Consider the following 26724-nt stretch of genomic DNA (forward strand, 5'->3'; position numbering starts at 1 on the left):
TTAAAATAGTAATTACCTAGGTTCCTACACAAAAATTTTTTACAAAATAGGTTGGGTTGCACCAGAGGCGTGCTTAAATTTAAAGTTATGGTTAAGTATAGTTAAATATGGCGTCCTTTAGCTTTAACTTTAACCTTAACTTTAACCGGAGAAATTCACAGATGTCTGTTGCGTTTATTTTTTTTATTGAAGCTACAGGTAACGGGATTGAGGGTATAAAAAATTGAATTATCCGTAAAAATCGACAGGAAAAATATAACACTGTAAAAACATAGTAAATTTTCAGATATAAGTACCCAAGTACTTACGTGTTTATTTTTTTTATTTTTATATTTTATTTTATTTTCAGTAGCTCTGAGAATCGGCTACTGAGTACTGGCTACTTTTCATATTGATAAGACGTGCATTTGTTGAATAAATAGGTACTTAATAAGTTAAATACCACCCGTTAATACCGCTAGCCATTATAGCATGGCAACATTACTGCACTGCAATAAAAGCTTATTAAAGCGCCATCTATCTGTGATTGTGCAAGTGCGTATGAGTTTGTGACATGCAGTAGATGTCAGCGAGGACTCCAGTCTGCAGACAAACAACAGACTTAAATAGCTGTTGACTTGTCATCATAGATGGCGCTTTAAAATACTATTCTCTAACGCCCAATTCACACCGGATCGGCAGCGGCCGGCAGCGTGAGCGGCGCGAAGAGCTCTTTTAGTGTGAGATAATTTTAAACTTTATTTACATACTTATAACTACTAGAGTCTGGCTAACGAAAGATGAGACTGGAAAAGGCGGCAAATTAAAAAAATCGACGTATAACAACCATGTCTTAGATAGCCGGAATTATAGTTTTGATCTACGAACTACGAATAATAAGGTTTCTTAGTTTTTATTATTCGTAGTTCGTAGATCAAAACTATAATTACTACTAGTTATTACTACTACTAGTATCGCTTGAAAACTTCAAAAGTGCTCGAGGCGCCGCGCGGCGCCGGCCGCGCGACCGTCGGCGGAAAGTGCTCGCGGCTTCCCGCGACCGCGCGCGTCGTCGCGAGGTGCCGCAAGCACTTTCCGCCGACGGACGCGCGGTGCACAGTGGATCGAAAATCGAGAATCACAGACAATAGAGAACTTGAATTTCCAGATGTCATTTTTTTGGGCTGAAATATTGTGGTCTCCTAGTTGTTATTACATCATAAAATGTAAAAAGACGCAGCTACGTGTAATAATAAGGGAGTTACAATTTCTTTATGAAAGTAAAGAACACGGATCATTTAACAAAAAAACAATAGAATATGTCAAGTAGTTCCAGACAATTTAATTTAATTCAGTTGGAAGTTTTAAATTGTTACTGGGGACACTGGAAAAAGAGAGGGTTGATACATTATATCACCATAATAATTTCTTTCTTCTTTCTATTTGAATTAAGTTTTTAATTAACCAAAATAAAGTACCAATGGACAGATTTTAATTAACCAAAATGAAGTACAAATGGTGCCGTAATACAAAATATGCCAAAATGTGAGAAATAATTAGTACTATAATAGTGTGTGAGGATATAACGGCCAACCATGCGATTCCAGAGATATTATGCTCATTTTTCATGTCGGCTCCATACTAAAATTTCTTTAAAAAATTATTACTCCCTTATTATTACACGAAGATGAGTCTTTTTACATTTTATTATGTAATAACAACTAGTAAAACATATTTCAGCCCAAAAAAGACATTTGGAAATTCAAGTTCCTATGAAACTCGATTTTCGATCCACTGTGCGGCGCTCTGAAGGTAGCGCGCGGCCGCCAGCGGCCGCGAGCGTCCACAAGCGGCCGCCCGCGGCGACGCGAGGCGTCCTTCCGGCCTCGTCGCGCCTCGCCGCGCCGCTGCCGGCCGCTGCCGATCCGGTGTGAATTGGCCCTAATAGGCTTGATTACTATTTTTTTTTCTTATTGGTAATTGAACGACCCTTAAAAATAGAAACATCGCTGAAAGAATGACTCTGATAGCTTAAAAATAAAATAGACCTGTCCGAAACGCTCCATACAAAGTGCTACCAAAGACTGACGTCACTGACTGACTCTTTCGTAGTTTGTACGCATCGGGAGAGAACTTTGTTCGATAGGTATATTAAATATTGCGTTTATGAAAGTGGTTTTATAACAAAAGTTGCTTTTAATTGCATAAGTTATCGAATGGTATACAAATATTAAGAAATATAATTGAAAAAAATCGACTTGATTATCCAACTTTGAAGGCGCATAACAAAAAAAATACAAATGCTATCAAGCTGAAATTTTGGGAACACTTATTTTTTACCGTGATTTCTTTATTTTATTAACAAAATTCGCTAATCTTTGACCTTGTCGTCAACCCTATTAAATAATATTTGAATAAAACATGAATAAAATGCATGACAGCGATTAATATCATGTAGCTGGTAAAAAGAAAAAAAATTAAAGAATAGGTAAATATTAGATTAACCTTTATTGAAAAATTAAAAATTACAATATACAATTATAATTATTACTTATTATATTTTGTTAATAATGAAACAAAAACAATAGTGAAACGAATCTAAAGACCAGTCAACTGTCTTCCAAACAAAAGCTCGGGTTGTATTTTCACTTTTCAGTGCTTTCTTGTTTTAACTATCTACTAATTGCTATTAATCTTTGTAAAATTGACTTTACAGACAAAAGATTTGAAGATCTTTGAAAGGATTAATATTTAATATTCATTTAAGTAATTTTAAACAATGTAAATGTTATCAGAAAATCAAAATAGCTTTGTTTGATGACCTTCCGGCTCGTGTAGACGGTAAAATCAATTTTAAAAAGATAGGCCCAGTAGGAAGCGCCAAGTAAATGAACTATAAAAATATAAAACTACTTTTGCAGACCTAGTTTTATGTTACGTTACGTCTAAGCTGGATCCAAACCAATATAAAGAAGTCTAGCTGTAGCGGTTCTTGAGATACAGCCTGGAGAGTGGCTCGACAGACAGACAGACAACGAAGTCTTAGTAATAGGGTCCTTTTTAGGGTTCCGTAGCCAAATGGCAAAAAACGGAACCCTTATAGATTCGTCATGTCTGTCTGTCTGTCTGTCTGTCCGTCCGTATGTCACACTTGTCACAGCCACTTTTCTCCGAAACTATACTATTGAAACTTGGTAAGTAGATGTAGTCTGTGAACCGCATTAAGATGTTGATACAAAAATGGAAAAAATTATTAAAAATTTTAGGGGTCCCCATAGGTACAACTAGGGAGCCAACGTCCATACCACGTTGAATACACCGGTTCTCGTCCGATCACCGAAGTTAAGCAACGTAGGGTGCGGTTAGTACTTGGATGGGTGACCGCCTGGGAATACCGCGTGATGTTGGCTTTTTGGGGGCGATACCGGTCCGTCCATGTTCCTGTCCCTGGGCGCCTGGGTGCGCCGCCCCGCCCTTTACACGGGGTGAGGCACCCAGGATGGCTGAACGCCGGTCTTTGCTATTTTTCTTCTCTTTTTGTAGTAGGTATACCCTTCTTTTGTATTATTTTATTTTTATTTCGCTATCTTTCACCACCTTCTCTTCACTATCTTTCAATTTTTGTTACACTCTTCTTTACACTATTGTTTGTTTGCGTGTGTATTTCTGTGAGTGTTTGTGCGATGGATGGGCCCGTGGGTTTTTGGCGCCCGGCCGTGGGATGCGTTACGAGCAGGTGGCTACGTACCAAGGGCGCTGGGGCACCCCTGTCTGACACCAATATGGAAAATAAGCATGCGGATAATTCTCCCAGGGTGGGTACCGGCAATGCCGGAGAATCCCACACTCCCGCTTCGGCGGGGGATCAGGCCATGTATACTGGGGGCCCCAAGGATGCTTTGAAGGAGAGGGGGAGGAATGACGACTTTGGCAACGATTTAATGGACGATGAAAGGCAATGCGATCACGGCGAGCGAGGGTGGATCACGGGCGGCAACGCCCGCATCCATAGGCACGGGCTCTGGGTTCTTTCGAAGACCCGGAGGTGGTTGCGGCGAGAGCGGTGATGAGTCCGCCGCCTCTCATAACCCGGGCGTAGACAGTGAGAGGGGAAGGACCCGGGCCACTTTCCGGCGCAAGAGGCGCGGTAGTGAGCTCGAAAATAGCCCGGAAGAAGGCAGGGGAGCGGCCGCAAAGCCCTCCTCCAAACGCGGAAGAGGAAGACCGCCCATCACAGGGAAATATGTTGGCTTGTACAAGACCAACAAGGATCTCCTCGACATCAAGCAGAGGGAACTTGACGTCGAGGTAGAGAAGGAACTACTGGACGTGACAAAGGGACTCCCGAACCTACGGTCCAACCGGCTGTCGGAGTCCTCACTCTCGGATTGCATAATGGCGGAAGACGAGGTCATAACGGCGAAACTTGGCGAGGCAGTAACGCAGAGCCTTGCCGCCATCTCCGCTGTGACTCAGAAGTCGAAGAATCTTAAGGGAACCTCCATCGCGGCTCTTAAGAAAGCGTCCTGCACCATAAAGGAGGCGTGCGTTTGCCTTCTTAGCAGGACAGTATCGGAAGACACGAGAGCCCTGGCGGCGGAAAACACACGCCTCTCCAGAGAGCTCGAGGTTATGAAGAAGGAGCTAGAGGCCGTCAAGCGTAAGCTCGCTGACGCCCAACCACAGTCTGCTCCCACCATCAAAGAGCCGAATGTGGAAGAGCTATTGCAGCGAGCGCTGCGCGAGGCGGTCTCCGTGATGAACGCCCGCATGGACGCGCGCCTGGAGGGGCTGGAGGCCCGATTTTTACCGGAGCCTCGCCTGCGCCCTCCACTCGCCGCGGACAAAAAGAAGGAAAGCGCTGCCTCCACATCAGTCCCAAGATTAAAACTACCAACGAAAATTGGTTCGAACGAAACTAATATAAAAAAAGTAGCAAGTAGTTTTTTTTTTATATACGTCATAAATGGTAAACCTTAAACCAACAAAAAAAATTTTTATATAACCTATGCGTGTGGGGTATCTATGAATAGGTCTTCAAAAATCACATTGAAGTTTCAAATATATTTTTTTCCTAACCTGAATAGTTTGCTAATTTCTAAAGTAGGTAGTCATGATACGTCTAGAAAAAATATGTGATGTACATTACTATAAGAAACTACCAACGAAAATTGGTTTGAACGAAATCTAGCAAGTAGTTTTTTATACTTACGTCATAAATGGTAAACCTTAAATTAACTTTCATTAAATCAACTGAAACATAAAAATAAATCAAAAACCTTTTAATTTCATAAAACATAAACCTTATTGTTGCTGCGGAACCCTTCATGGGCGAGTCCAACTCGCACTTGACCGGTTTTTTACCCTTTAGTGTCTAAACAGACTAGGCGTGTTTAGACACTAAAGGGTAAAAAAGGGTAGGCGTTACGTCAGCAATGCGCTACGCATACAAAATAACGCGACGTAATTTCGGCATGGTGTCAGGTGTGTCATCACTCATCACTCATCAGCAGGGCCTGATCTAGCTATTTATCCGCTCCGGGCAAAGATAATTTTTGCCGCCCTTTTTGTTTTGTTGGGGTATAATGGGGGAATATTTTAATTACTAAACTGTAAATTGCTTAAAATATCCCCCCCCCCAATATCCAACCTAAAGTAGATTGGAAGGTGTAATTTTCAAACTTGGGTGGTGGATGGGTAATGGCTAGGTTGGAAGATAGGAATAAGTTAATTTTGCCGCCCCTCATTTTTGCCGCTCTGGGCAAAAGTACACAGATAAACTTTTGCATAAATAGTTTTATACTTATATATTTAATTACAGTGTAACAAAACAAAGTGACAATACTTTAGACTTTAGAGTTTAGGGTCTATATAGGTAGAGTTCGCTAAAAGAGTTACCTACCTTTCAATTTTTGTAAATTGACGCGGGGGCCTGGGGCGCTTGCCCACATCAAATCACAAAAATAAATTCTTTCAGCGCTGCTACTCTCACATTCAACTTATCTAATGGCGCAATTTCATTGGTCGATAGGGCCCGCATGCGGGGTGCGGGAGATTTCTGAAACGCATGCCACGACCAATGAAAATGTGCCATTAGTTGTTGTCTCGGCTGCAGGGACTACCCGTATGCGGTATACTGTACGAGTTAACGACTAATGAAAAAAAATACGCCATAAGGGAAATATTATACACATTACACACCCTAAAGTATTATCACTTTGTCTTCACTCACTCTTGTTACACCCTCTCTTAACATAGAGAGTCTCTTAACGTGTGAGCCGGCAGACAACTCATTTTGAGTCGCCGCGCCGTGTGAATCAAACAGGACTTTTGTATGAAACTGAATGCAGCAGAATTCTGCCGGACCGAAATTCTGCGACTCACAACTCACAAATTACGCTCGTTTGGCTTCGCCCTTATAGTTTCGGAGAAAAGTGGCTGTGACATATGGACGGACAGACAGACAGACAGACATGACGAATCTATAAGGGTTCCGTTTGGCTACGGAACCCTAAAAAAGGATCAAAATGTTTTATTTCAATTAACCTGTAATTGCTAGAGTCAATTTATTTCATCACTTTTTGCCATCAGATTCTGGTAGACCATGATAGTATTACGGTACATGGTATACGGACACGTGGTGCCATCTAGCGACAAACCAGCGAAACTTACCGAGGGAGTACAGGCAACATAAATCCCCTACTCAATACTGGATGGCAGGCGGTGCGCAATAGAAGTTCCCACGAGAAAGTTCCCACGGTTGTTTACTTGTTTACGTGAATCGGGAACTTTCTGGAATTCGTCTTGCCATATAAAAAGCCGCAGGCAGGCCCGGCGAGTCAGTTCAGTTCGAGCGATCTTCGAGGCGACAACAAGTGATCAATAGTGAGTGAACCAGTGAAACCTGCGACTTGGCTACGACCTAGGACAGTGATAGTGCTTAGTGATTGGACCTAGTGATTTGTGTTTGGACTCAGTGCTTAGTGTTGTGACCTAGTGTTTAGTGCAGTGTTAATAAAGTCTTCAAAAGGGTGACCAGGTCTTTCTCTCCAAATCCTCGAACCCTAGCACGTAACAATAGCTATATTTCCATGCTGCTGATTGGATTAAAAATCCAACTAAGCGTATTCACATTGAGGTTCTACTCTACTTTCAGATCAAAATTACCGAATATTTCGAGATAGGGGATATAGTCTATTCACCAGAACCACTCCGCATCGTTAACCACTGCAAAATATAAAACTTATATGCAACTTCAGCCTAAGTTATGTCACTGCTCAAAAACAACTTAAGCCTACCTTATTCCATTTTCTAATTTGTTTTAGAAGGCACGTAAGCAATAGGCATACGGCAAAGAAAACATCATAAAGCCTTTTCATGCAGGCTTTCGCGTTAAGAGCGTGAATGCTCAGAACAAGCCGGGGCACGGTGTCGTAATGAGGCCCACCACTCACAGCCGCTTTTCATGAAGGTGGCCTTTAGAGCATCCCCTACTACTTGGTTTCGAATCATTTTGGCAAATATTACGACATAGTTATTTACGCTGTTAATAACATATTTTATAAATTATTACATAAGGTCTAAATTGTATGACATTTGATAATTAGTACTTGTACTTATTATCTATTCTGTGGCAATGCTGTTAAGTACATAGTTTGTAGATCTAATTGAGTTCTAGACTAACTCTTTTAAGTAAATAAGACTTTAAAGTGGGCGATACAGATTTAAGTACCTTCTCTAGTTTCGTCTTTGAATCATGTACGGTACGGTACCTACTATTCAAATGAATTCTCGTAAAGTTTTTCAAGGGTAAATATTTTGTTTTTAGGGTTCCGTACCCAAAGGGTAAAAACGGGACCCTATTACTAAGACTTCGATGTCTGTCTGTCCGTCCGTCTGTCTGTCTCCAGGCTGTATCTCAAGAACCGCTATAGCTAGACTTCTAAAATTTTCACAGGTTGTGTAAGTATATCTGTTGCCGCTATAACAACAAATACTAAAAACAAAATAAAATAAATAATTAAAATAAATAAATCTCAAACAAAAAACACAATTTTTGCCTATTTTTGCTCTATATTCGTACGGAACCCTTCGTGCGCGAGTCCAACTCGCACTTGGCCGATTTTTAGATATACGTTTCCCGAGCGGGATAAAAAGTCCTATGTCTTAATTCCCAGGAGTCGGGACGCAAAGTATCAGCTCGATACCCAGCGAAATCGGTTCAGGGGTTTGGGCGTGAAGAGGTAACAGACCGACAGACACACTTTCACATTTATTATGTTAGTGTTTTTTAACTGTTATCTATCGTTTAAATATTTAAAAGCGTGTTTCTGTTTCGAGTTTTATTAGTAAGGGTATGTGTACACTGCACCGTGTACGGTGTACGGTGAAACGACTTCAATTTGCTTATGGAGGAGAAACGGAGAGTAGGGCTCATTACTGAGACTTTGAGAACCGCTGAGCGTCATGTCATCGTGTGTACACTCGAAATGTTGGGGGTATAATTTGTTAAAGATTGCGTGAAAGAACTTTGATTATATCGAAATAGCTAGTGTTTAGTTTAGGATAGCTAGGTACTTTACTTAGTTACTTGATAATAGTCTCTGTATTTGTGTGATTGAAATAAAGCCCCAAAATTGTATCTATCTTGTAGGAATCCGGAGTTCTCTTAGTATTTTCGGAACCATAGTATACCTTGGTGCAAAATCTTGCGTTTTGGTAGCATATGTTTAGGATGCTTCTCATAAAACTAAAATCACCATATTATGTTTCCATATACATTTTGAGGAGTTCCTCCATCAGATCACCACTTTTGTGAACATGGTACCAAATCGGAGTGAATCCTAATAAAACAAAAAAAAAATTGAAAATCGGTTCACAAACGGCGGAGTAATCGTTGGACATACAAAAAAAAGCCGAACATAGAACCTCCTCGTTTTTTGGAAGTCGGTTAAAAAGTGTTAAGTAAGTACTTACAGAATTCTGTAACTGAAACTTTTTTAAATTAGCTCATCCATTAAAGAGGAGTACCTACGTAATAATAATAATTATTATCACATTATTGTTTTGAGCTTACTAACTTTCTTTAGTTTTTAGGGCTCCGTAGCCAAATGGCAAAAAACAGAACCCTTATAGATTCTTCATGTCTGTCTGTCTGTCCGTCCGTATGTCACAGACACATTTTTATTTGTTTAAAATTAGCGGTTAGTAGCTGAGTAACAATCATCTTAAACTCGAGAAGCACTGAAATTGACAGCAATACTGTTAAAATATATCTTATTTGATTTCTCGCTTAGCTTAAGTAGCCTATAATTATTATTCTTTATTAAAATTAAATGCAGGTACATATAGAAAGGTTACGTAACAAAAACAAAGAATTCGTAAATAACTTTTTATTAAAAACGTGATAAAATTTAATGACCATATTTATAGTTAAGCCCAGTTTATTAAAATTAAACATTACTTTAGTTATGTACTTCACTTATCACTTATCACAAACAAACGAAACGTCTACAACTATAACCTCAAATTAATGAATATTTTTGGTACTGGAATTTTTGTTGACGATAACAACTAAATTAAATTAAAAACAATAAAAAATCCTTAAAGTTCCATAAATTAACTTAGGAGCTACAACATTAATTAATAAAACACGAACACGCTTACGATTAGGTATACTTAATTAAATATATTTTAAACCCCAGAGTAAAATAAATACTTACTTAGATTAAATACAATTTGGAATATTCTCTTCGATAGAATATTAATTATTATGCTTTCAACTCTTCTTTTCTCGTCTATCTTCTCTCTACTTCACCAGCCTCTCATTTTCCACCATGCTTGTGATCTTGTTGGTCTCCTTGCCTTCGGTCGTCTGTCCCAGGACCTGTCTGTTGATGATGTTGGCGCAGTCCTTGTTCTCGACGATGGTGGAGTGGTTGCCCTCGAGGAAGTGGACTTTGACTTCCGCCTCCGTGAGCTTGTCGAGGCCGTAATTGACCTCCGCCATGAAGTCGCTCAAGTTCTCCTTGGGCCGGAGCAGGGTGATGGGCGCCTTGAGCTTCTCGGAGATGACTGAGTCGCTGTGGTTGAGGACGATCTTGAGACGGTCGAAGGCGCACCTGGCCATCCAGCCGATGAAGGCGTTGGTGTAGTTGGGGTGCCAGGGCGAGTTGGAGATGGCGAAGTCGATCTTCTCGTCGAATGTGTTGAGTTTTTCTAGTTTCGCCTCGATTTCGGGGATCATCTCGTTCTTTGGCGACACCATGTTGATGCAGTGGCAGATGAGACTGTTCTGGAGGTGGGCGTCCGTGTTGAACGCGATGGTGTTGGTGAGGATGTTGTAGATGTACTCCGGGCTGCCGTCGATGCAGAACAGCTGCCCGCTGTGACCTGAAATGGATGTCGTGCTCTTAGTTTTCGTAGGAATGTCGTTACAGATAAAGGAATGTTGGTCGCTTTGAGTTTCAAATTCTTTATATAAATAAAGTGATAAAATCAGGAATACATTTTACTTTGTCTGATGGATTCTAGTTTCTACTGAATAAATTAAAGTTACCTTCGCTTTCCAAAATACTGGCGAGCTTCATCATGGGCAGAGTACCGAAACTGTACCCCAGCATGATGTACGGGGCTCCAGGAAGGAGACGGGATTTGATTGTCTGGAACAAGTGAAAACTTTTACATGTTTTATACTATACCGAAATTTCTGATCAGAAACAGTTGAACGTCCGCGCTGTCTCTTACATTTTGTACTGAGCCGAGTGAGCTCGAACTCGCCGAAAGGATATTTCGGATAGTGTGCGGGGTGGCGGTCCGGCGAAATTCAACTGTTTCTGATCAGAATTCGGACAATGTGCGGCCGGGCTTAATTGTGGGTGGGTTTGACGTAACGCGACCAAACTACGTAGGTCCCCCATCTGGCTAGGAATCAACTTCCTTCCTCCTTCCTCTTGTTTATATTTAAGTTTTATTGTAATTTTTGAATTTTGTGCACAATAAAGTAAGTATATTAGGTAATTTTGTAGGATAGGTTTGTAGGATATAGTCAATATAGTAGTTGACTGCATGACACTTGGCAACTGCAGTAACAAACTGTGAATGAGTATCTGCCACCAAGACAAGGATAATCAGTTGGCAAATCTTGAAGCAAACCAAGCACCAAACGCTCAACTTTCAAACATAAAGCAACAACTACATCGTTCTTCGACGATTGCCCCTCACCTGGTAGAGCCTGGCGACCATGGCTTCCATGGTGTCGTTCTTGACCTCGACACCCAGCTGCAGCACGCACACCTTGACCTTGAGCCGGCGACACAGCGGCGCCATGGCGGCCGCCGTGCCCTCCAGACCGGGGATCACGAACATTATCCGTTCATCCTCGTGAACCGTAACGTCGCTCTGGAAGAGTAATGGTAGAAAATTAGTCTACAGTGTGTCAAGAAAGAGTAGACGCAGTACAAAATTTTCTAAACGTAATCACGCTCAAAAGGTGGGTTTTCTGTTTGTATTTCCACAGAGAACGCTTATACACTTTAAATATTATCACCTTGCACATTTTTATCACGATTAAATAAGGTTTTCATATTTTTTACATGATTTAAAAATTGCGTACAGTGTCTTTCTTTTTTGACAAGCTATAGATGAAAAATTTGAATATTATCCTTCTATTAAATATTAATGAACTCGGGAAACAGGAACAAAGGTTAGTCTTACAAATCCCTGCTGTTGTATTACTGCAGGAAAATGGCCCATAAATGACCACATTCCCAACTATATCTTTGGGGTGTCTTGTGTTGTGACCAACTATTTGTAAAAATACACAATTATACAGACAACAATACGAGTACGAGTAAAGTCAAAGGCTTTATAATCTAGATGCCGCCCGCAATGCCGTTGCGCCAAAAATTTCCGGGACAAAAAGTATCCTGTGTCCTTTCCCGGGACTCAAAGTATCTCCATGCCGAATTTCAGCAAAATCGGTTCAGCGGTTTGGGCGTGAAGAGGTAACAGACAGACAGACAGACACACTTTCGCATTTATAATATTAGTATGGAAGTATGGATTGACACCTAAGAAAGCTCGTTCCAGGGACTGGACCAGCACGCTTAGCACGCCCAGCGTATCCGGCATTTTGTCTCTAAAATCTGCCAGTGTTTCTATTCTTTCCTACTGTGGCCATACCGAGCCTGCAAGGTTGCGTTTCTACTAGAGATGTGTTTGCGAGAAATGTGTTTTTGAGAACCAATAGAAACGCTTCATTTGCCTGACAACAATTCTAGCAATTCTATTGCGCAGCAATTCTATTGGATCTTAAAAACACATTCCTCGCAACAATTCTCTAGTGGAAACGCAGCCTTAAATGCCATTAAAGACTTACATCTGTGCCGTCGCTGACCATGGTGGGCAAGTAGACGAAGGGCTCCATCGCCTTCTGCTCGTCGCCGAAGTTGCGTATCATGACGCGGATGCCGGCGGTGCTGTTGTCGGCGGACGCGGCGGCGGCGGCGGGCGACGCGGCGGCTTCCTTCTGTGCGGTCAGCTCCACTAGTCTGGAGAGAGTAAGTAAGAATATGAAAGTATCCAGGTGCCCAGATGTACTATTAAGGTGGCCATACACGGGACAATTATCGTAACGATTTATCTCCTCGATGTTAAAATCGAACGACAAATTGTACGTGTGTAGCAATATCTCAAACGATTTTACGTTCAAAAGATCAACTGGACGATTTTCTTGACGATCGATCGAAACGTGTGTGGGGCACCTTAGAGATGTTGATTCCTAGGCACTTGACGGATCTACGTAATTTGGTCTCGTTTTGTCAAACTCATCCGATAGATTACGACTATCATTGAAATGACGTAGGTTCACCCAAATCAATATTTTTTCGATGGTACTCAACGTGCTCTCTAAAAACGTAACCCTTATTGCGATTTCAGGTAAAAACTTATCTATGATTAGGTATGTAGTAAAAACAGATCAGATAGTATCTAGTGCAGGTGCTAACAAAAACGCGTACTTATAATGATATTGGCAGTCTATTTATGTAACATAGACTGCTAATATAACATGGCTAACACAACGGTAGCTTCTAACCTGGCGAAACTGAGCGTCCTGATGTCCTGTGCCGTGAGGAAGATCTCGAACTCTCTCTCCAGCGTCTGCTTGATCTCCACCGCCATCATACTGTCCATACCCAGCTCGGCGAGGGACACCTGCTGCGATACCGTCTTTAGATCCTTGATACCTGGGGATCGAGAGGTTTGTTAGTGTTTTAGCAACACGGACTGGAGAATACTTGCATTAAAAAAGTATCCACAGCCGTACATAATATAACCTCCTCCTTTTTGAAGTCGGTTAAAAAATACGATACTAGTGTGTCCCGTGTTTGTTAAATTTTCGAATTCGAATTCGATTCGAAGGGGATGGACATACTTTGAGGAAGACTACCATACTACGTCATAATAGTACTTTATTAAAAACATAAAACCGACTTAAAAATTGTTCGTAATTAAGAATTAAAATTTATATGTTATCTCAAAAACGAATGAACCGATTTTGATGAAATTTGCAGTATTCCCTAAGATGAACAATATCCAGTACAACAAAAAAAGAATCACTTAAATCGGACTTGTAGTTTCGGAGATATGCGAACACAAAATACATACATATACTTTTGAAATTTGGCACAATTAGACGTTGATATACAATATTAAATAGTATAATATAATAACATATACGAAAACTAAGCAGTTCTGGAAATATTACGTACATACGGGTCGAATTGATAACCTCCTTTATTGAAGTCGTTTAATTAATACCCAGATTCAGTCACAATCATCTCACCCATGATCTGCGCAACAGCATCGACGATGCTGCCGCAGCCGGAGCCACCGGCCTTCTTCTCGGCAACCACTAGCGAGGACACGATGACGGCGTCCTGCTTCAGGAACTTGTCCAGCGCCAACAGACACGAAGATATGCGCTGCTGGAGCGTACCACCGATCTCCAGTTGGACGTCCTCGTCCTGCATGTCCGCTACTATGCCCACCTGTTCAAGTAGAGTTCATGAAGAAATGCCCTTAGGTAGCTTTAATCTCAGAACAGCAAAGTATTTAGTTCCAAATCATTTTTAAGGATGACACTGTTCAGGGTACATTTGGGGCCGATTCACACCGGAATGGCAATGGCCGCGATTTTTAAATCGATACTATGTATGCCAATTTTATTATAATGAAGATACAGTTTAAAATCATATGACGCTGAAAGTGCTCGCCTCGCCGCTGCCATTCCGGTGTGAATCGGCCCTTAATCAAATTCCGAAAAAAACGTCAACAGCCCAGTTAGAAATTCAAAATATGAGTAGACAAGTAGGATAAGAATTAAGACATCATTAGACACAGTTAGGGGGATATTAAATTATCATATATATTGGATCCGAGATCATTGAGTCAATGATATTGGATAATATTGTAATATAGACATATGATTCATTTCTTCCTTGATCATAGATTTTTGACATTTGCTGAGAGATTGAATCCAATACGGTCATAGAAATATGTGTTGCCAGTTATTTAGTATAAAAAAGAGTTTTTAATTTCTTGTTCGTTAATGTTTCAAATAATAATTATTTTTCTAATTATATACTTATCCAAGTATATATCTTGCTCAAATAACAAAAAACAAGCCATATTAAAAATGACGATGTCTTTTGACACATCGAATTCTCTGAGATCTAGTAACCCTGACGTCAATACCTGTCAGCGTTAGCGCTCTCCATTGGCTATTGAAACCACATATGACGTAAAATAGGATCAATGAAATATGATAATGTAATAAGCAGATATGATCAAATGATCATATATATTGGATCCTATATATGATCATAGAAATGATCCAATATAAATGATAATGTAATACCCCCCTTAGGCACTATCGTAAGCATTAAATCCCATACATTCTTACATTTTTTCTTCATACTAGCTTCGTCATTGAATTCAACATAATATTCAGCCATTACGTCAATCTGTGTTATTGCTAATCATAGCTATATCATGTTTTCCTTTCGAAAATGATAAAGGAAAGAGATGCCAATGTATGGCAGTGCATATAAGCACAGAATAGATAATAGTACAAGTAATATAAGTAAATTACGACTTAGGCAAACGGACCGTTAACAAGAAAGCTGTTCGTTTTGGTATTTGGTATAAAAACGGGTATATTCTTCCTTAACGACTTACATCACCAATGGCTCCCCACTGCACGGCGAGCGCGGGCAGACCTCGCTTCTTGCGCGCCTCGCAGATCCTCTCCATCACGGAGTTGGACAGACCGTAGTTGGTCTGACCGGAGTTGCCGCGACCACATGACACTGACGAGAACACCACGAAGTCCCTGGTGGAAGAATAGGAGGTTTAAGTGTGGTAGAGCGAAGGTGCGAAGGCGAGATGGTACGAATAACGCTGGTGTTAATAAAGGTAAAAATGCCATCACAAAAACAATACAATATTACTATTCGAAATAATATGCTGGTGGTATATACTCCAACTAATTTCAATTAGGCCTATATTATATGCATCATTTGAATAAGCCTGGATTCACGCTTTTGCCATTACATAAAAAAAATAACAGACAATATTAAGAAGGTACTTATACATTGTTATCTTGAAAATATTATTCATTTGCGATTAAAGCTGTTCACCATGATTAGATTGTTCCAAAAGTTACAATGAAACACACGTGCAAATTTTTCAATGAATCCAAAAAACAGATCTCTACCTTTTTTTTTTTATGAAATAAGGGGGCAAACAAGCAAACGGGTCACCTGATGGAAAGCAACTTCCGTCGCCCATGGACACTCGCAGCATCAGAAGAGTTGCAAGTGCGTTGCCGGCCTTTTAAGAGGGAATAGGGTAATAGGGGAGGGTAGGGAAGGGAAGGGAATAGTTGAGGGTAGGGGAGGGAATAGGGTAGGGGTAAGGGGATTGGGCCTCCGGTAAACTCACTCACTTGGCGAAACATAGCGCAAGCGCTGTTTCACGCCGGTTTTCTGTGAGAACGTGGTATTTATCCGGTCGCGCCGGCCCATTCGTGCCGAAGCATGGCTCTCCCACGTATAAACCTACCTTTTTTAATTATTACCTATCCTCATCATTGTTTGTTGATCCTAGGTACTATATCTACTTTATATTGTATTTATAATTTGTCAGCTAACATGATAAGCTATGGTTGAATTTATGCACATGCTTGCGCAAAACATAAAATTTAAGAGTACTAAGACAACCGAGCTTGAAATGTTAGTGATAAAATAAAAATTCGCGTTTTCCGGATACAGTTTAAATACATTTACAGTATGTATGTATTATAAAACTTTGGAACGAATTGTCACCAGCAGTATTTCCGGACCAATACGAGCTGCAAACCTTCAAGAAGAAAGCGTATTCGCTGTTTAAAGGCCGGTAACGCACCTGCATCTCTTCTAATGTTGCGAGTGACCATGGGCGACGGTAGTTGCTTTCCTTCAGGTGACCCGTTTGTTCGTTTGCCCCCTTATTTAAAAAAAAAACTTGCAGCTGTTGCGGTAAAACCAAAGAATAACTATCATAACATTAAGATAAAAAAAATCTTACTTGAGCGAGGGGCACATCTTCTGCGTCAGGGTATCCAGGTACATCGTAGCCCTGGCTTTCGGCGCGAAGGAGGCAATGAACTGCTCCGGGGTGAGGTTCTGGAACAGCGCGTCCTTGAGGACCACCGCCAAGTTGAATACCGCCTCGACGGGGCCCATGGCGTTGGCCATCTTGAGCATGGCCTCGCAGCCGGATTCTGACGTGATGTCGTGAGTGGAGATCTGGACGTCGGCGCCGTAGCCGGCCCACGCCCTGAGTGAGGAAGTGAGGTTAGATTACTAGGCCGTTTAAACTTTATGGTGAATTCCTAACATCTGGAACTTCCTATGCTAGGCTGAATTAAATGTAATATAGGATATTATGTCATGTTCAGGTCAATTAAGATTACAACGTCGCATACCGTCAGGCGTTGTAATGCATTTTAAAAGAGCCATTTAATGCATCCAATGTATATGATATTATCTTCTTGTGTTGTTAATAAAGTTCACTTTAAATTACTCATTTATCAACGCATTGGAACGACGCGTCTCGAATTTCGATGCAATGTGAAAGGGTCACTACACTACTCAGTCTCAAAAATGGAACTAGTTCTTTAATCAAGTGTCTCTTGGTCTACGCAGTCCATCTAAGTATTTACCTGAGTCTGGAGGCCTGGTAGCCGTTGGAGATACCGCGGCGCGAGGTGAGCAGCACTTTGCGGGCGCCGCGCAGGATGAGCCAGTCCGCCAGCTCCAGACCGAAACCACCCAGACCGCCCACGATCACGTACACGAAATCCTTGTTGCAGATGTATCTGGAAGAGAGCAGGTCATTTACATGATAACCAAAGAAGGGAACTTATGAACGATCCTCATCATAATCATTATAATATATATAACGTCACATGTGTCATGACCAACTAGGTCTTCCGACACGTTGCCAGCGCCAATAACAAGAACGTAGTTAAAAACTAATCTTATGGGATGGTTGCGAACTTCAGCTGCGTCGGGGTGATGGCGTTTAAATCGATACTTTGAATGTTTAAATAAGTCGTCAACTACCTTGGCAGGACCTTCATGATAAGAGGCTCTGGCTGTCCACAAACTGGGGTCTTTTCCTCCTCACGGATCTTGATAATGACCTGGTGAATAGTTAACACATTAGCATATTATTTTAAACAGCCTTCAATGAAACTAATTTGAAAACGAACGAAGTTACGGCTAAATACTGTGTTAAAAACGTAGAATTATATTATTATAGAGATTTTGTAGTACTCTAGTCTATTGCATGGTGCATCAAAATTTAAATCTGAAAAGGGTGTACGTATTCACGTAGAACTAGGAAACAAGCCAATTACTTACAGTTAATTCATTAATTGAGGGTCGATGATTGGCTTATTCAATTAATTCGGACGTAACATTGGCAATTTTGAAATTTTGGTAATGACTCTTTTCTCAATTCCAGTAGAGCATAGATAAATATAGAAAGCTCACCTTTCCGATGTGTTTGCCGGCGGCCATGTATCTGAAGGCCTGCTCCACCTCATCCTTCTCGAAGGTGCAGTATGTCAGTGGACGGATAGCGCCAGACTCGATGCCGCTGAGCAGCAGGTCTTGCAGAGTCTACATAAGTTGATAGCATTAAGAATAAGGTAGAAGAAACACTTTGAACTAGGTAATGCTAGGCTGATCATAATGTGGTTAAATAAGCAGTACCTAACGGAAAAGAATTTCACTCGATTTAGACAAAACAACATCTATTCAGCAACCTTAGTATAAAAGCCCAACAGAAACGTAAAAGAATAATACCAGATTGTAAGAATAAAGTGGTATATTTAATATTTACTTTGTCAATAAGTAACTTTATCTTTTCTGATTTCGACACTTTTTTGGTGGCAATGGTAAACATGATAGACAGAAAATTCTTTTTTTTGTAGAAACTTAAAACTAAACACAATAAATGAAACTGTATGAATAGGCGGTCCTACAGATAATATATTTGCTGCTGTTTCTTCCTTAAAAGCGGATAAAAATAAAACTCACGGCTCTGAACTCGTAGTTCTGTTCGAAGACGTAGTCCAACATGATGCCGTGGAAGGAAGTCTCCTTGAGCAGGAAGTACATGCCGATGGGAGTGTTGTTGCTGATGTCGAACTTGCCGATCTCCAGGAACCGACCGCGGTACGCCAGGCAGCGGACAGACGCCTGAGCATAACATGTTAGGTGTTTTATAAAGTAGGGGATTGCTATTCAAAACACCTTTAATAACCATATTTGTTGGTAAACCAGGTATACTATAAGACCTATTATAAGTTTTACCAACAATATGATAAACCCTAAGTGTACTCAATGAATTTATAATATATTGTATAATTTGGTTAAGTATATAATAATAGCTTCTTAGTAAGGGCGTCGCCAGCCAATGGGGCAGGGGGGGGGGGTGGGGGCAAGTTGACTTTACCCACTACAATTCATACTTTTCTCATTCTCTACGATTGAGAAAAGTAGGTATGAATTGTAGGTAAAGTCGGACCGCACATGAAGGTTTTCACTTGTACTACGAGCCTTACATCTACAGCGATTGTAAAAACAGTATCTTAGTACTATCACAGAATAGATAATAGTACAAGTGCTATATAAATATAATATATTCTGTGACAGTACAGAGTCCAATGTGTAAAGCTACGAGACTTTGCAATAAAAAACTTGTAAATAAGTTATAATAACATTATTGTATTTTTTTTAATTATCAGATTTTAATTTATAGTGGTCGTTGTTTGCATTATATTTGGCAACTTTTTTTAGAATCTCTATGGGGGGGGGGGCAGCTGCCCCTCTTTGCTCCCCCTTGGCGACGCCCTTGCTTCTAAGTCCCACAGCGATCAAGGCGACGCGGTAGCCTTAGATATTTCCTTGAACAAGAGAGCAGGTAGCAGAAATATGACTTTTGTCCTCCCATCTCCTCTCGGTAAAGGACAACTTCGGTGCTAGTTGGTGCTGTTATGAGGCATAAATATCAAACTGTTGAGTTCCAGCTTACTCCAGCACTCAATACACACCTGCAGCTTCTCATCGGCGAGGGAGTTGAGCACGATGTCCACACCCTGGCCGTTGGTCTCGCGGCGGATCATGTCCTCGAATGACGTGTCACGGGAGTTGCCGATGTGGGAGTCTGGAAATGGTTGAATATTACTTGTTGGTCGAAAGCTAAGTGACATTGTTTGGATGGCAACTAGAAAAATTACTAGGGGCCTGTTTCACCACCTTCTGATAAATGCCGTGGATAGCCTATCCGGAGCTTATCAGAAAGTAGTGAATCAGTCTTTGGCGTTAAGATTTCCACGATCCTTTTTGCGTTGCTCAAAACAAGCCATTGACACTGATGTCATCATCCAAATTCATGTAAGCCATTTTGACATAATTTCTCCGTATTTACTACATTCGTAACACAAATAAACATTGATTTTGAGAAAGTTAGGCACAAGGTAGATTCTGGTTAGCAATGTAAGTAGGTGTGATTAGCAATGTAAGTAGGTACCTACTATCAGAGAACCTCAAAAGCCTACCTTTTAGTTGCGGGAAGAGTTTCTTCAGGAAGGCTCTCTTCTCGGGAGTACCGACGGTGGTGAAGACCTCGCAGCCGTAGAACAGAGCGACGTTAATGGCGGCCTGGCCCACACCGCCCGAGCCGGCGTGGATGAGGACAGACTCGCCGCGCTTGAGACGACCTACCATCACCTGAAAAAGAAGGTAAGATTGGATCGCTCTAAAGCCTCAATTCGTATTATAAAGTCAAAGATTTTATCGAAGACAGCACACATTGGGAATTCATACGTGAGTACTTACCATGGCGTAGTACACGGTACCATAAGCGACGGGCACAGTGGCGGCCTCCTCGAAGGTCCACTCGTCGGGGATGGACCAAGTGAGGGCCTTGTCCGCCAGCACCAAGTTGGAGCAGCCGCTGTTCGGTACCATGGCCATCACACGGGAACCACTGTGAACGAATTACAAATTGATCGAATAAGTATTTTTACAATACGGATAAACTACTGTATTGTACTGTCTTTGGCATGTTATACAACGGATCATATTATGTTAAAGAGCTGTAGAGCTTCACTCACTTGGGCGTCCTGCCGACAATCTCGAAGCCCTGCACGCACTCCTGCGCCAGACGGCCGCGAGCCACCGCGTCAACTGTCACACGACCGATCGCCGTCATCACGTCACGGAAGTTCAGCGCAGAGCAGTAGATCTAGAAGAAGAATAAGAGCCATAATGACATCCTAAAATAATTTATTCCGTTTTAGCTGTGCAAATGTCGATCAAGGTTAAAAAGATCCATTCCGGTGATTTTCTGACAAGAAGACAGTCTCAGTAATAGTTTATTTTTTAACCTTTGGCTACGGAAACTTGAACGGTACTGTGTCTGCTCTTTTGGTCCCATTCTAAGGTTGCTTGAATTATTTATTTCTAAATTCTTTACTTTATTTTCAGAAGCAAGAAGTTTTTTTGGAAGAAAACACAATAACATCATGACATTTGTCTTACAGAAATCAAGGTCTGGCCCTTTTTGTCGAACACGGTATCAGGTCTGATAGGGCCCTCGAGCCACTTCAGTGCGGACAGATCTCCGATGGTGGTGGTATTCACGAAGCCGTGGTAGGCGTCGATCCTCTCCAAGTCTCCCAACAGCAAGTGCCTGTATGTTCCCCATTGGCCCTGGAAGAACACATTAATTCAGTGGGCAATTACTTTAACAAATAAAGGAAAATATATATAGATGATTCAAGCTTACGTCTTTGTAAACGTTGATAGCCAGATCCTTGTCTAGTTGCTCCTCGTAGAACTCCAAATCTGGGTTGAACGGTGGGGCCGAGGGGTCGGCGATGAGGAACCCATGGACCACCTCACCACCCGGTTCCTTCCGCAAACAGTTGACCAGACCAAGTAGACCGTTAATTTCCTCTCCTTCGTCAAATATGACGACTTTTTGTCCGGATTTGAGCGCTTCTTTAACCACTTCGATCCAAGCGTAGGTCTGGTCAGCCAAGGAAACCTTGACGAATATGGCTGGCTTGGAACCGATTCTCTTTCTCAGCAGAACGAGGTACTCCTCACCGCTGTCTTGAATAGAGATGATGTCGATCTTGTCGGCGTACGCCTTAGGATCAGGCTTTACCTTTTCTCTGCTGATGATGAAACCTTTGTCACGAAGGGTTCCGAGGACTTGTTTCAAAGCCTGTAAAATAACATTAATTAATATTTGAAATACACTTGGAACCTTGGGTAAATTTTATAGGTACCTTATATTATAGCCTCGTGTAATTTGAAACTAAAACGTTGTCTATGAAAATCACTAACCTCAGGGCGTTGCAACAAGTTTGCACCAACGAACAATACGACGTTTGACTCCGCAAAGAACTTTTTGTTCTCCACTGGAATATGTTGGGGCAGTTCTAATGGGTTCTCCGATACCACCAACAACTCCGGCTGCACCAGCGGCAGGTCACCTAGGATGTCCTGGACGGTTTCGATCACCGGCTTCATGTTGTGGTTCTTGTAATCATCATCGACCAGCTCGATCGCTTTCACTTTGTATGTTTGAAGATTCTCGAGGATCAACTGAATATCCGCTCTGAGAATGTCATCTACCTATAAAAATATTGGGTGCGAAATGTAATATTTTATTTAGATATTTAACCTTTATGGCTCGACGATCCTAATAGCCTGTGTCACCTGTGTGTCACCTAGAAACCGCGTATTTAAAGATTGCCGCGCAAGTTCGCTGTCTTGGAACTCGTAACTCGTCTCGGCTCGTCGTCTGGCAAGTAAAACCCGAGTTCGTACGTCTATCACCGACGTCGAGCCGAGTAAGTTCGCGAACTTAAAACCCGCGTGCTTTAAGTTCGTACGTCTATCAGGCCTTTTAGGTATCTTATTTGAATTCGTGTCCCCTGATATAAACGTTTTGAATAGTCACTCACCGACATCTTCTTCTTCTCAAAGTTAGCAACGAACTCGTTCTTCTCCAAAACGGGGATACCCAATGGTAACTTCCTGGTGATCGGAGTAGCGTGGAGACCACGGATCTCTACACCACCAGCTCTGTAAGCAATATAAAATCATTTCAATTTTACATTATTCTTGCTATTCTGTAGTAGCTCAAAAATGCTTCGCCCCACACATGATATTATTCAGATGATTTTATTCGTACTAATCTGTAGATAGCTTTTAATTTTTACCTGATAACATCCACATAAGGATAGACCCTGATTTCAAAGGACTGCTTGCTGGACTCAGGGTTCATCTTGGAGATGGCCTCGTAGTGCATGGTGGCGTCAATGCAGAGCCTCTCAATCCTGGTGGGGACGAACAGCCCGCGGGTGTCCTGTCCGACCAGCTGCAGCTGCAGCATGCAGTCCATGAAGGTCACCCAGTTGTTGACCCAGGCGAGGCGCCCACGCGTACCCTCGACGTTGCAGCCGATGACGCCACGGAATAGACCACTGGGAGAGACAAATAATGTTGCTTCATTTATTTAAAATTTATACCGATGCTTACTTGAAGCTAATGCATTACTCAATAACTAGTTCGTAGGTAGTCATCATGTGAATATTATGATAAGATTGCTTCCTTGGCACTATATTGGATATACAATAATTTATTTCTAAGTTTAGAAGCAGTATGGAAGTGTACCATCGAGTAAATTGATTCCTATGCAGTTGACGGACATACGTCATTTGGTCGGCATCAATCAATTCAATGTTAGCTGTGATCGGTCGGATGAGTTTGACTTCACGCGACCAAATTACTGGTCCGCCATCTGCCTAGGAATCAACTTCTCTGATAGAACATGAAAGTTTGCGTTTAACAAAATTATAATTATCTCTTTAAATATAGTATAACGTTTGTAACTTGTAGCAAAAGTACCTGTATTGGTATCCTCTCAGCCTGAGCTCCTTGTAGAAGTCCTTGGTCAGCAGATGCTTTACGTTGGGTCCGCTGGACTCCGGCGGGGGTGGGATGACGCGGTAGTCGCGACCCACGTTCTTCTTGGCGTAGATACGACCTGTCACGATGGACGCACCGCTTTCCACGATCTGGGAGGAATATCTTACGGTTAGATATTCTTGGTACTAATATGGTGTTAGAACGTTTATCCATATTACATTATACAAGATGTAAGTATAAACACCGTTATCCTTGAAACCATCAAATGAGACCGTCAAAATGAACAACTTTTTCAATGAGAACAATGCTGGGAACTCAAAAAAATCCGTCTTTATACCCATATACAAATTGCCTTTCCGGGCATCCGTATGGGTATGAAGACGGCTTTTTTTTGAGTTCCCAGCATTGTTCTCATAGAAAAAGTTGTTCATTTTGATGGTCTCATTTGATGGTTTTAAGGACAACGGTGTTTACACTAACACACTCTAGATGTAAAAGTGTGTCTGCCTTTCTGTTGTTTTTTCACTCTTGAATAGGCTGAACTGATTGTAATGGATATACTTTGAGCCTCGGGAAAGGATATAGGATAGCTCTGAAAATTTACGGTTAGTGGTTACTGCGCTGTAAACGAATCGGCGCAATGCAGTAGCGGGAAATATTATCCAGAACTTTATTATTTAAAGCAAATGTACAACTCTTTTGTTGCCCGTTTCACCATTTCCTGATGAGTGCCAGATAGGCTATCCACAACTTATCTGACAGATTCTCCATACTCTATCTGTCAGATAAATTATACTCTTACACTAAGCACTTATACTCGGTAATTTACCTCTAGTGCCGCGCCACACCGGAATGGCAGCGGCGCGGCGAGCACTTTTAGAGTCAGCACTTTTATGATTTTAAACTTTATCTTCATTATTGTAATGCATAATATCGCTTGACACTGAAAGTGCTCGCTGTGCCGCTGCCATTCCGGTATGGCGCGGCCCTTATCCTCTAACGCTAAAATAAATACTTTTTGAATCATAAATCAATCAACTCACCTCAAAGAGTCCACTGCCCTTCTGGATCATGATGATGAACTCCAGGTTTCCTTCCTTGGGTATGTTGGTGGCACGCTGGAAGCGGACGTTCTCGAAGACCACAGACACCTCGGTGAAGAGCTCTCCCATCATCATACCCAGCGTCTCCCACACCAGCACCAAGTAGCCAGTAGCAGGGTACAGGTTACGGCCTGTAAAGAGTTGTTAGTTTTTGCTACCTTATAGAACCAATCTTAATGTCTTACTTACTCTCTTCATAATATTACGTTTACAATTATTTTGATTAAGTACGTCGATTTTAATTAAAAATCAGAAATCATATTATTAGTTTTAAACGTAAACTTAATAATTATAATTTATTATTTAAAGTATTTACTATTTAGCTTTAAAATATACTTTTAAAAGATTCTTGGATTCGTTTTTAGGGTTCCGTAGTCAACAATGAACCCTTATAGTTTCGGTCCGTCTGTCCGTCTGTCCGTTTGTCTGTCTGTAGGACCTACAAAGCTTTAATTTGGCATGAATGCACATAATACATATTAATGATGCCGACAAAATGGTACATGAAATCTTAAAAAAATATTTTTTATGGTACCTTCCCTACACATCAAGCGGGGATGATTTTTTTTTCACGTCCACCCCATGTGGGATGTCGTTAGTCATTTTTAGATTTAGGGATCTGTTTGTGAAATATAAAGTTTTAAAGTGGAAAAAATCGTTAGAGTCCAGTGTCTCCCCCTTCTACCGGCTAAACGGTTGCTTCTGGAAATGTGAAAAAATTCACGGGAGTGGGAAATATTATGCTGAATTTAAAAGGAAAACTATTACGGCTAAGAAGACTTCAAAAGTTATTGAGTAATAGTAGATCAACTAAAAAAAATGTATTCGGCGAAGTATAAAGGAACTTTTTGTTCAAATTCCTGTTCGTTCAAATGTTGTTAGTAGTATAAAACACGTTATAAATGTACCATCGAGGAAGTTGATTCCTATGCAATTGACATACCGACGTTATTTGGTCGAATATGTCAATTCAATGTTAATTGTGATCTGTCAGCTGGGTTTGACGTAATGCAACCAAACTACTTAGGTCCCCGATTTGCATAGGAATCAACTTCTCTGATAGTACATTCATTGACCATACAAAATTTAAAAAAACTAGCGGTACTACGGATTACGGAACCCTATATTGCGCGTGGCCCGACACGCACTTGGCCCGTTTTCATATTTATTATTCGTTCTTTTTTAAACATGTTTATTACAGTTGGCACTATTTTGTTCGTAAATTCTCATTCTTGGTATTTTATTTATATTTACCTAATATATTTCAGATTGTATGTAGGTAAGTATGTAGTTTGTCTTTGGACTTTGTTTATCTATCTTCCATAAAAACTCGTAGTAACAATTAGTATTTTTGGAAATAACTTACCATCAACGACGTGACCAGCCAAATACTCGCTGTCTTCATCTACGATCGACATTCTCACAGTTCTCTCTCCAGACTTCATCTTCTCTTGAGCCTTGTATGATGTGACGTACCTGCAAATAAATTTTAGATTATATTTCAGTTCTAAGCTAAATTTTTTGATAAAAGTAGATAGAAAAAAAAAACTAGATCACATAGATTTATTCGTTTGGAACTATGTAGTTGATAAAAATTTTAACACAGCCTCGTCAGTTTGGGAGCTACGACAAGGACAATACTTACACTGAAAGCAGCAACTCATAATTCTCCTCTTATTACAGCAGGAATGAGAAACTTATGGAACAACTTACCAATCTTCGCTGTGCTCCCATTCCACCAGATGTCCAAGCATAGGCGTGCCCTGTGATACCGGGAATGGCACATGGGGATAGATGTTGGCTAGGTGCGGGTTCAAGCCCAGCTCGTACAGTCTGAAAGAGACAAAAAATATTTTAACACCAATTATATTTCGGTAGCTTAAATTCTAAGGAAACAATAGACACAGAAAACTACCTCTCAGCCGCTATTGTTTATTGCAAATACAAATTGCTGTTTTTTACAAACTGAAAAAATGATAATCCACAACAATGGGTTGCAATTTTGTAAGCCCTTTCAAAACAGATGTTCTTGCTTATTGCATTATTAATTGGTTATTAAGGGCATTTGTGCACTACACGGA

The 26724-nt window shown here is 41.0% G+C and overlaps 1 protein-coding gene and 1 non-coding gene across 4 annotated transcripts in view; one reads left to right on the top strand and one right to left on the bottom strand.

The window, feature by feature from the left end:
- Window positions 1-3270: 3270 nt before the first annotated feature.
- Window positions 3271-3389, top strand: LOC121728490. Its single transcript, XR_006035827.1, has one exon. It is a non-coding gene; the product is annotated as a 5S ribosomal RNA (ribosomal RNA).
- Window positions 3390-9356: 5967 nt separating this feature from the next.
- The window catches only part of LOC121727814 (fatty acid synthase-like), a 41229-nt gene continuing 23861 nt past the window's right edge, over window positions 9357-26724 (bottom strand). For all 3 annotated transcript variants that reach the window (XM_042115816.1, XM_042115817.1, XM_042115818.1), the window contains 25 exons: window positions 26357-26476; window positions 26010-26119; window positions 24584-24774; window positions 23520-23689; window positions 22832-23095; window positions 22574-22694; window positions 21951-22241; window positions 21385-21828; window positions 21138-21308; window positions 20711-20841; window positions 20433-20583; window positions 20153-20324; window positions 19646-19758; window positions 18630-18791; window positions 18081-18209; window positions 17649-17728; window positions 17246-17401; window positions 16609-16860; window positions 15220-15373; window positions 13826-14030; window positions 13076-13226; window positions 12359-12530; window positions 11203-11379; window positions 10538-10640; window positions 9357-10371 (listed from right to left, as the gene is read on the bottom strand). In XM_042115816.1, the coding sequence (XP_041971750.1) occupies window positions 9788-10371; window positions 10538-10640; window positions 11203-11379; window positions 12359-12530; window positions 13076-13226; window positions 13826-14030; window positions 15220-15373; window positions 16609-16860; window positions 17246-17401; window positions 17649-17728; window positions 18081-18209; window positions 18630-18791; window positions 19646-19758; window positions 20153-20324; window positions 20433-20583; window positions 20711-20841; window positions 21138-21308; window positions 21385-21828; window positions 21951-22241; window positions 22574-22694; window positions 22832-23095; window positions 23520-23689; window positions 24584-24774; window positions 26010-26119; window positions 26357-26476 (4774 nt within the window). In that variant the 3' untranslated portion in view covers window positions 9357-9787. The remainder of the gene's footprint in view (window positions 10372-10537; window positions 10641-11202; window positions 11380-12358; window positions 12531-13075; window positions 13227-13825; window positions 14031-15219; window positions 15374-16608; window positions 16861-17245; window positions 17402-17648; window positions 17729-18080; window positions 18210-18629; window positions 18792-19645; window positions 19759-20152; window positions 20325-20432; window positions 20584-20710; window positions 20842-21137; window positions 21309-21384; window positions 21829-21950; window positions 22242-22573; window positions 22695-22831; window positions 23096-23519; window positions 23690-24583; window positions 24775-26009; window positions 26120-26356; window positions 26477-26724) is intronic.

The sequence above is a fragment of the Aricia agestis genome, chromosome 6 (assembly GCF_905147365.1).
Source record: "Aricia agestis chromosome 6, ilAriAges1.1, whole genome shotgun sequence".
NCBI lineage: Eukaryota > Metazoa > Arthropoda > Insecta > Lepidoptera > Lycaenidae > Aricia > Aricia agestis.